Source organism: Etheostoma spectabile, chromosome 15 (assembly GCF_008692095.1).
Source record: "Etheostoma spectabile isolate EspeVRDwgs_2016 chromosome 15, UIUC_Espe_1.0, whole genome shotgun sequence".
Classification (NCBI taxonomy): Eukaryota; Metazoa; Chordata; class Actinopteri; order Perciformes; family Percidae; genus Etheostoma; species Etheostoma spectabile.
The window spans coordinates 10,723,791-10,733,807 of record NC_045747.1 but is presented as its reverse complement, the minus strand read 5'-3'; the positions used below and the strand labels follow the sequence as shown (position 1 = coordinate 10,733,807).

Sequence of the window (10,017 nt, the reverse complement as noted above, 5' to 3'; positions counted from 1 at the left end):
GAGGTTACAGTACAAGTCAACACAAAACAGCATCTACTGAAATGTTAAGCTTTGTCTACATTGACATTCATAAAACACTCTCAGATTATGCAACATGTCCATAAATGATTTGAAGGTCTGAATTCAAAGGTAAATAGGTTGTTTTTCCAAAAGTAAAACAGAAAGTAATGTAAAGATAAAAACATTTACTGAGCAGAGTGTGGCCTTACCTCTTCAGTTTGATCTTGTCCAGGTAACCCTGCGTTCAGGCTCCTGCTAGTCACAGTTTCAGGTAATAAATAATACGTAGACTGCAAATGGTTTTCACTGAACAGGTGCTCTAAGGTGTGTGTTATCTAGAAACGGGCAATGCTTTAGACAATGGCACTCTCAGTTGAGACTCCACCCTGAATGTTATCTGAGCTACTCTTTAACTAACCTATAGTGAGACACCAGGAAATGTTGGAGATTGAATGTTGTGATTGCCAAACAACACATTCTCAAATGTGCTGTCACAAATGACAACTAATTTATTCAAAATACTAATTTACAGTTTAAATCAGCCATGAGACTTAGTGTTTGTGACCTTTAGTAATTCCCTTCTGCTGCATGACATAGAACAAGCCGAGCTTTAGTTTTAACCTAAAGGTAGTGGCACATTTTCTAATCTACTTTGGTATCAAATTAGCCTTAAAAACTACATAAGCAACACTTTATGTTTTCTACCTCCTCTGTAAAGCGACTTTGAGTCTGTGAAAGCGCTATATAAATTCCATTCATTATTATTATTATTATTATTATTATTATTATTATTATTACTTGGATACATTTCATTTCATTTTATTCCTGAAAAAACGGTCATAATAAGTCATTACCACGCTGTCATGGTCGAGGAGCAGCAAAAAAGCGATTGATGAAGATTGAGTTGAAGTTGAGTCTGGCAGAAGGAGCCACTCTGTCTTCAATATGCTCTATAGCTACCTGTGCGGTTCCTCCTGCCGATCCACCTACTGCACCACCTATAATCCCGTAAAGAACCATCCCTCCTGGCCCCTCTATGGACCCAAACAATGCACCCATGACAGCTCCCACAACTAAACCCGTCCCTAGTCCTCTTGCCATGGAGGTTCTGAGCCATTCATTGTCCATTTCTGCCTTGGCTCTGATTTCAGCACTGACACTGCTGGTGTAGGTGTCCTTCTGGTGATACAGCTCCTCCGCTATGTATTGCTGCTCCATCTCCCTCCATGTCTTCTCTATCTCTGCTGTCCTCTGCTTCATGAGCCTCTTTTCCTCCTTCCTCACACACTCCTCAGCCTTCTGGAAACTACTGCTGGAAAAGTAGCCTCCTCCTAAGGAGGCCACCATCCTCTCAATCTTCTGCAGCAGCAATCTTTCATGGCTGCAATCTCTCCAGTTCTTGCTGAAAACGTGAAAACGTCCACCGAACTTCTCAATCAGTTCCTTCAGGGGCCAGTCACTCTTCTGCACTCTGTCTTCCAGGTCAGCTCCCTCCAGGTTTCCATCATAAGCCAGGAGAACCATGCAGTGTCTCGGACAATGTCTTCCAAAGCGTTCCCTCAACAGTTTGGGGGTTTTTATTTCATTTGGGGAGATTTTCTCCATGTCAAAGACAACAAGAAATGCATGGGGACCAGGAATACATAAGCACTTAGACCTTCTCAGTTCCATCTTCCTTTTAGTTTGAGATATATCCTTGTCAAAGATGTTTGGTCCATTGATCACAGCCACTCGTCTACCAGCCAGCTCTCCAGTACTCTTCCTGCTGTCAGAAATGCCAGTGACATCCTTTGAAAACTCCTCCCTCCCAAGTATGGCATTTGTTAGAAGGAACTGCCAAGGTCCCCTGCTGCCGACCACCATAAGCCTTAATTCTGTAGGAGATCCTTTTAAAAATACATAACATAATGTGGATTTGCTCACCCTTATCATTGGTAACGCACATCATGTTTATACATTCTCTTTCCATAGAATTGTTAGCTTTTAAGTGTATCAAATTAATATGTAACAAAATGATAAAGAGGGGTGAAGAAAAACAACTCTATTGCTAAAACGAGTGGCTTATCTTATGGGCTGTATGCTAATTATCAGTACTGCCATTTACAATCACTGTTGTATAAGACTACAAGACATGGCATAATAACATGCTCACAATGAGAATGCTAAGATGGTGATCATAAGCAGGTATAAAGCTTGCCATTTCACCATGCTAAACTTAACAAATTAGTACAAAACAGAAATTACTGCTGAGACTGATGGGAATGTAACTAACTTGGTTGGACAAATTGTAATATTGACCTTATAAAGGCACTACATGCAAATATGGGGATCACCAAAGTGGTTACAATTCGTCTTAAGAAGGCACATGAATGTGTGTACCAAATATCATGGCAAGCTATTTCACCTAAAACCACCAATCAACCTTAAAGTGGCACTAGAAGAAAAGTCAGAGAAGCTCCAATGTTATTGGGATTTATTCTCTGGGTACCATGCATGTCTGTACAAAATTGCTTCCAAACAGCATGCAAACTGATAAAGCTCATTTAAGCTTTGTAGCTTTAGTTTAAGGAAAGCAGTGTCCAAGCCATAGGCTATTTTTTAGCCCTTGGATAGGTTGTATATTAAATCAGCGAGCTTACCTTTCTTTCTTTTATCCATTTGGCAGATTTACAGCACAGATTCACTCTTTTAATTTGGATTACCACGTTTTCCACTTTCGCACTAAACTGAAGTCATAACAAAACTGTTCTATGTATTCAATGAAAACACCTCTCTCTCTCTCTCTCTCGCTCTCTCTCTCTCTCTCAATTTGGTGATTGGCACTAGCTTTAATATTAAGTGGAAAATGTCCCCAGGGTTGGAAGTTGCTAGTGAGCACATTCACATATATTGACATTCTTAATTAAATACTTAGATGAAGTAGCCTACTTTATTGTGTACTTTTGTATTTTGTACTTTGGAGGATCAATAGCCTACATTTTATTTGCGGTGGATGTGGTGGCTAATTTCTTGATTAACATGTCAGAAATGTGATTTATATAACCATCACGCTGATGCATTGACTGGCGAGTTGTTTATCCGCTAAAAGAGCTGAGTTCACAAAATGAAAGAAATTAAGATATTTATGTGAATGTAACCCTGGTGAGTGAATACTTTTATTAACATTCAAACACTGTTGCTTTTTTGTTTCTCTGTTAAAATTAGCACTGATTTCAAATGGGACCGTACAAGGTTATCTCACTGTCAGCTCACCAGGCAGTGTTATTTCCGGTGACCACAGAAATCAATAGCTCATTAAATTAGTTTGATCCTGTGTGAGAAGAGTACAGATTTATAATCTAAATATGTATGTGTTGACACTGCCACAAATAACGGTGTTTACAAAAACCTGCAGCCCAGCCTCATGCAACAAGGCCAACCTGAATAGAATAAATATTCAGATAAGTTCACCTTCTCCTAACAAACTGTAGAAGCAGCTTTACAGGTGCACAGTTAAAGTGATCAAGCACCTGGGCACACATAATTAGGCTACTCGTTCAATTACAGAAAAAATCACCAACATCTTTTTTAACTAAAAAAGAAGAACACTAAGTTTTAAATGAAGCCTCACACCTGCACGTTGGCCTTGTAGTTCTTCTGTTATACACTTTTCCCTTAGGCAAAGGGAAATGGACAAAAATCTAACAAAAGAGTCGGATTTGAAGAGGTTAAGCCGTTTTTGAGAGTTTTTTCAAAGCTAGTTTTCACTTGCATGGGATTTCTAAGTTTGAAAAGAATTGTGGGAACGCTTGCGCCAGTAATAGGCTTACAGCGCCTCTGAGTGGTCAAACTGTGCAACACACAAAGAGGAAATCACAAGTATTTCCTGTTTGGAGCGACGTAACAAGTCAACCACCAGAAGAAATTTGTAAACAGACAAAATGACTACTACTACTTTGTCTATTAGTCCTGCCACATTGTTGTCATGGAAACTTTGATGGGCCACCATTGTTATCTTTATGATGGTGCCAGACTCGTGTTGGCGCAACGGGACCGTGTGTTCAGGTGAAGGACAACCTTCAGACATATAGATAGAAACAGTGTCAGCAGAATGATCAAACACACGCTGCATGCGGCCAGACGTGCCTTCTCTCCCGGACTGCGCCGCTTCTCTGAGACTTCTGGCGGAGACATAAGTGAGGATGTATTTGAACGGGAAGGCCCTCCACGTCTAACAAAGCAGGCATCTCTCTACGTGCACGTGAGCTGGCTTTGGTCAATTTAACTGATTAAATATATCTATGCAGATAAATATTTATACCCATGCACTGAATCAAATCTATTTTTCAGTCTAATGCTATGTAGAAACGTTGCCTAATCAATGTCAAATAACAATCCTTCCTTCTCTCTTCTTCTACAGTGGCCTTACTGCCTCAGAAGGTGTTCCTACTGCAACTTTAACAAGTATATACCCAAAGAGAACAATGACCCCATCATGACTGAGTGCCTTCAGCGGGAGACTGAGACATTGCTGCAGCTCAGTCAGGTTTCATGGTATGGTGATTTTCTTAGACTATCCAATAGAGCTGGGCAATATGGACAAAATCTAATAATCACAATATTTTGTTACCAAATACCTCAATATAGATATTGCGGTGATATTGTGGGGCTGACAATTGGTGCTTTTACTTAATATCTAGACAGAATGAGATTTTTGATAAATTAGCATCAGTAACATGGATATAATGAATAAATGGGTAAAGGGAAATAATGAACAGCTAGATAGTCTGGTAAATTCTGACATTATTTTTCAAGATTATTTTTGGGGCGTTTTTCCCCTTTATTAGATAGTTATGTTGATAGACAGGAAACGTGGGAGAGAGATAGAGGATGACATGCAGCAAAGGGCCTCGACCCTGGGCCGCTGCAAAGGACTCAGCCTACATGGGGCGCACACTCTTACTGGGTTAACTAGAGGTCGCCACAGAAAATGGCATCACTTTACTGTAATGCAGCTTTTACAACTAGGAAAAAACAGCATGTGTCATATTATGATATTAGGATATCCAAAGTCTAAGACAATGTCCAGTCTCATATATCAATATGTAATGTAATAATATCTATTTAACGCCCAGCCCTACTTTACATATTAATTCAGCTTTTAACACATGCTTTTACCCACCCTTAATTTTGATATTTCCATGTAGTATTACCTCGGTATTTTTTGGTGGTGGAACTCCAAGCCTGGCTCACCCCTCAACCATTGCCGCAGTCCTGGAAAGTGTTTCAAGGCGGGCATATCTCTCAGATAAGGCGGAGGTCACACTCGAGGTCAACCCTACTCCTGTGGGAAAGTCAAAGTTAGAGGACTACTGCCGTGCAGGGGTGAATCGTTTCTCCATCGGGGTCCAGGTGAATATATCATCTATAGTATTAAGAAGATTAGATTAGAAACTGTGTAATTGCATGTTTCACATTTTTTCAATTCATCAGTCTTTGCAGGATGGGGATTTGGAAATTCTGGGAAGAGACCACAGCTCTCATCAGGCTTTGCAAACTGTGGAAGAGGCCAGGAGGCTGTGCCCTGGGAGAGTGTCGGTGGATGTCATGTTCGGTCGGCCCAAACAGAGCGCTGAATCCTGGGAGAATGAGTTGTCTGAACTGCTGAGGGTGTGCGATTACCATGTGTCTCTGTACCAGCTGACGTTGGAGCGAGGCACCCAACTATTCAAACAGGTGCTAGGAGGAGAAGTGACCATGCCCGCTGAAGATGTAACAGCAGAGATGTACCAGTGTGCCCGGAGGACTCTCCACCAGCATGGCTTTCTGCAGTACGAGGTGTCGAACTTTGCAAGACACGTAAGTCCTGAGCAGAAAGTTGGCTCACTTCTAGCCTCCTCACCTTAGGGAACATTGATTCTTTTAGTTTATTAGTTGAAATTCTTTAAAATACTTAACGCAAAGTGCTTATTATAAGGACTAAACATGCATTACACAACAACATATAAAACACAATAACTTCAAATTAGGGCTGTTTGTTTATGGAACAAAAAGTATCATAATTATTTTGGTCAATATTGAAATCACGATTATTTAACACACCCATTGACTTTTGGAAAAATATTGCATTTTTTTAACTTAAAAATCAACAGTGATAACACTTTGAACTGTGAAATTAACACTTGATACTTTTCCCATTCAGAACACAAGACAAAATAAGAGTGTACTTGCAAAATGTTAATTGCAAAATAATTGTTTTTCTCGATTACATTGTTTTTGTGATCATTAGGAGCCAAAATCGTAATCATGAACATTGTATTAATTGCACAGCCCTGCTTCAAATACATGATGTGGAAGACTAAGGCTGACTATTATTCATCTTTTCTGTTTTGTTTCTGTTGAAATGTCTCCACCAACATGGCAGATACAGTAGCTACTCTGTTTTGCACCATATTACCTCACAAACACGTCTGAGAGGAACAATCACGACCACAGGATAATGCTTCACTTTGTGTTATGTAGAAGGCAGTGAGTCATCACAATACGAGCTACTGGAAGGGAAGACAGTACATTGGTGTTGGCCCAGGTGAGTTATAATCTAGATTGTAAGCAGTGAGTGATAAATATAGTACTTGTGGAATAGTTAACATTTTTGTCTGTGGCAGGAGCACACGGGCGGTTTATTCCTTTTGGGGACGGAGGTGTTGTTCGGGAGGCCCGGACCCAGACTCTGGAGCCAGATGTCTGGCTCCGTGAAGTCCAAGAGAGGGGACATGGGACACGGAGGCGGATTCAACTAAGCCATCTTGAACTGTGAGCTGTCACTTACAGGCGATAGTGTTGTGTGTTTTATTGAGTGTATTTGAATTACACAAGGGGGCAGCTGTCATTTTCATGTGAAATGTAACAATTGTGTATCAGCCAATCCACAGTGTGAGAAGCATAGTGTTGGAGGTTGGTGTACATGTGCTCGCTTTCTCAGACATTCTGTCCTTGTGAAACACTATTATCAGACGTGTCCATTTACCCACTCTGTCCTGTCCTTGTCATTATCAAAGCATAGTCATTGTGAAGTTCTCATTATGAAAGATGTTTCTTTGCCAGATTGGAGGAGGTGTTGGTGATGGGAATGAGAATGTCCGAGGGCATTAATCACAAGGTGAACCCTTTATGCCAACATGAAAGGCACTGATGGAAGAAATTCTATACATTTTTGTGTAATCTTCTTTGTCAGTGAAGGTTATGTTCAGTATTCAGCACATTTTGAGAAATGTGATAATGTTGTTTGTGGTATCTAACAGCATTGGGAGTGGTTTAGCCCTCAACTGGGCCTCCATGAAGTCTTTGGTACATCCAGCAACGTCCAAGAATTGCTACAGAGTGGACAACTTATTCTGGATGACAGGTGATGCATGACTCTTATTAGGAGTGGGAAAAAAATGATTCTGATAAGTTAATAATCTATTATTAAAGTACATGTGTGTATATATATATAATTTATTTTCTTTCTGTCTTTCTTAAATGTGTTAATTTTTATTTAAAAGTCAAATCAGGAAACAGAGTGACTGAAAGAGGATGGGATTATGGACAACAATTTAGAGTTTGGGCAAGAGTGCAAAAAAAAAACGACACAAAAATGGCCAAAAGGAACATACATAGGTTTTGTATTTTGTACACACAATCTAATAAAACATACATAAAATAATTAGGCAAAACACATAAAGGTTGTTCATTTACTTAATCACATTACATCTGACCACCTCATGTTTCATGTTCTAAGAAGCCAATTCTCCACCTTTAAACATGACTGAGCCTCTGACGTGGAAGATTACTGTGAGAGAAGGTGACTTTAACAAGCATGTTTAAGGCTTAAGCATGGGATGACTACAAAATAAAAACCTCAGTAGACAAAAGAAATTCATTAAACCTTGTGTGTGACAAATACTGCATATGTCAAAATATAACAAACTCAGGTTAATATGTATATATTTTTAAATCACGCATGGAAATTTACATAAAGAAATTGTTGCATTGAGATGCATCAATAATCGGTTTAGAATTGAGTCGTTGGCCTCTGAAATCGAATTGTGAGGTGCCCAGAGATTCCCCACCCCTAACTTATTTAATTTTTCAATACTTGAATTCAAAGTTTTACATTTTCACTGGCAAGTGAAGGATTACACGCTTGTTTAGAGCTGCAACAATTTTTTTCATTGTTGATTAATCCGCTGGTTATTTTCTTGATTTATCATTTTGTTCAGAAAATAGGGAAAATGCCCGTTATAATTCCCCACAGTTTAAGGACAATGTATGCATATAGGTCATTTTACTTATTAGCATTCCAAAAACCCCAAAATATTCAGTAAAGTACTATATAAGACAAAGAAAAGCATTACATTTGAAAAACGGGGACCATGAAATGTTTGGCTTTTTTGATTGAAAAATGACAATCAATTAATCAACCTATCATTGCAGCTACACTGATTCTCTTTTCTATGATGTTTCTTCTTTCCTTCTTATTAGAGGCCTGCGCTGCTCCTGGGATGGACTGGCCTTGCTGGACAGCATGCTGCCAGCTCTACTGGTGATACTGGAAAGACAAATCAGTCAGAGGCTACAAAGGGACCACACAACGAGGATCTCCAACCCAAAATGACAGTAATGGTAATAGAGCAGATACAGTCTAACTAAGCTTTTTTATGTTATTATAGGCCAAATCTGAATTGTTTAAGTTGTATCTTCAATATTGAAAGTCCTTATTTAAGGCTTTGCCATTTTTCACATTGTATTAATTGATTTTTTTCCTTTTCAGTTATACTTTTTTGTTTAACTGTCATGGGAACAGCCCCTTATTTTACCTTTTTTATGGAGAAATAAAACAGGCCCCACAGGCTTTTATTTTAATAAGCAATTTTACTGTCTTTTAAACACAACTACTACTCTCCCAGTACAGAGGAAATTGCATCTTCTTCTTTAAATAGACTCCAACTCTCTTCTAGAGCATAAATGTATTACTTAATCCTTATGAATAGGTCATTTGGAGTTTTACTGGTCTTTGATTTGTAACTAAACTAACTTAAGTCAAATAACAACTATTACAGTCTCAGAATGTTGTAATTTGGCACTGAGTGTAGGAAAAGACACATTTTACAAAACATTTTAGACTATAAAATCTAGTGTTATCAAATGTTTCAGTTTGATGTGGATACAGGCTGTGTTAATGGCTGTTATTTGAAGTGATTCACTGACCCATTAAGCAACAATTCTAATCAAAATTAAAGATTGTGCAGGGGAGAATATAAGTGATGGAACACCAATGATGTGTGCCCTCTCACTTTCAAGTAAGAACTATTTCTTTGAAAACTTGTTACAGCCAGAGAAATTTGTAAACATTTAGTTCAGAAGCGGACATTTCAATCAACCATGTTGTAGTGTTTATGTATTTTCATGCTCTTATAAGCATCTCACAGTGTTATCCTTACAGAAGCCACTGGAAAATATGTGCTTGTGCATCCAAAAATATCTGTGCACTGGGAATTTGTTATTCATAAGGCTGTTATGAGCAAAACTTGCGTACAATCCCTGTAGTTTGCTGCAGTGGTCATGATGCTCTCAGCGGAAAGGCCAGAGTAACAGCTCACTCTGTGCTCTATGATTCATGAAGCCTGATGACGACTCCTTTGCAGCACCACCAGCTTCAGCAACTGTGATCTCGTTCTATTTCCCACTCTATAAAGAATCATTACCTTCACTTTACAGCAATAACCTTAAGGGCATGAATTTGCATCAATAATTATAGTAGGCTATTTGTGAGAGAAGGTATACAGGGAATAGAAAGGGAATACTGGGAAGGACATAGAATACCTGGCCAGACTTTAAAGTACTGAACTGAACATGAACATCCTAGCAGCACAGAGTACTTTGTCAGTTCATTTTAAGATACTCAAAACCATCTTTTAGAGACCTGAAGAGTGGGTTGGATAAAAAAAGAAAAGGCTGACTGTTTTTCAGGATATAAATTACATTTCTACTCAGTGG

The 10,017-nt window shown here is 38.9% G+C and overlaps 3 protein-coding genes across 5 annotated transcripts in view; 1 reads left to right on the top strand and 2 right to left on the bottom strand.

The window, feature by feature from the left end:
- The window catches only part of btr02 (bloodthirsty-related gene family, member 2), a 3,104-nt gene extending 2,631 nt beyond the window's left edge, over positions 1-473 (bottom strand). Inside the window, exon 1 of the mRNA XM_032536836.1 lies at positions 210-473. The gene's annotated coding sequence lies outside the window, so the exon portion shown is untranslated. The remainder of the gene's footprint in view (positions 1-209) is intronic.
- Positions 474-476: 3 nt separating this feature from the next.
- On the bottom strand, positions 477-2,834 carry LOC116702558 (GTPase IMAP family member 4). 2 transcript variants are annotated; one of them, XR_004335194.1, is made up of 3 exons: positions 2,640-2,834; positions 796-1,886; positions 477-688 (listed from the first exon to the last, which is right to left on the bottom strand). XR_004335194.1 is itself a non-coding variant. In XM_032536838.1 (2 exons), exons 1-2 carry the CDS (start codon positions 2,656-2,658, stop codon positions 862-864), a joined length of 1,044 nt encoding a protein of 347 aa, XP_032392729.1. In that variant the 5' UTR covers positions 2,659-2,834; the 3' UTR covers positions 477-861. The 2 variants fall into 2 exon arrangements, 1 of the variants encoding a protein (XP_032392729.1); XM_032536838.1 differs by having other exon boundaries at positions 477-1,886.
- A 1,017-nt stretch (positions 2,835-3,851) lies between these two features.
- rsad1 (radical S-adenosyl methionine domain containing 1) overlaps positions 3,852-10,017 on the top strand; it is a 9,100-nt gene continuing 2,934 nt past the window's right edge. Inside the window, exons 1-9 of one of the 2 annotated variants that reach the window (XM_032537899.1) lie at positions 3,852-4,240; positions 4,400-4,533; positions 5,187-5,391; positions 5,473-5,838; positions 6,502-6,565; positions 6,645-6,792; positions 7,084-7,138; positions 7,281-7,384; positions 8,503-8,643. In XM_032537899.1, the coding sequence (XP_032393790.1) occupies positions 4,091-4,240; positions 4,400-4,533; positions 5,187-5,391; positions 5,473-5,838; positions 6,502-6,565; positions 6,645-6,792; positions 7,084-7,138; positions 7,281-7,384; positions 8,503-8,635 (1,359 nt within the window). In that variant the 5' untranslated portion in view covers positions 3,852-4,090 and the 3' untranslated portion in view covers positions 8,636-8,643. Of the gene's footprint in view, positions 4,241-4,399; positions 4,534-5,186; positions 5,392-5,472; positions 5,839-6,501; positions 6,566-6,644; positions 6,793-7,083; positions 7,139-7,280; positions 7,385-8,502 lie in introns of both variants that reach the window. The other variant, XM_032537898.1, reaches the window with a different exon arrangement.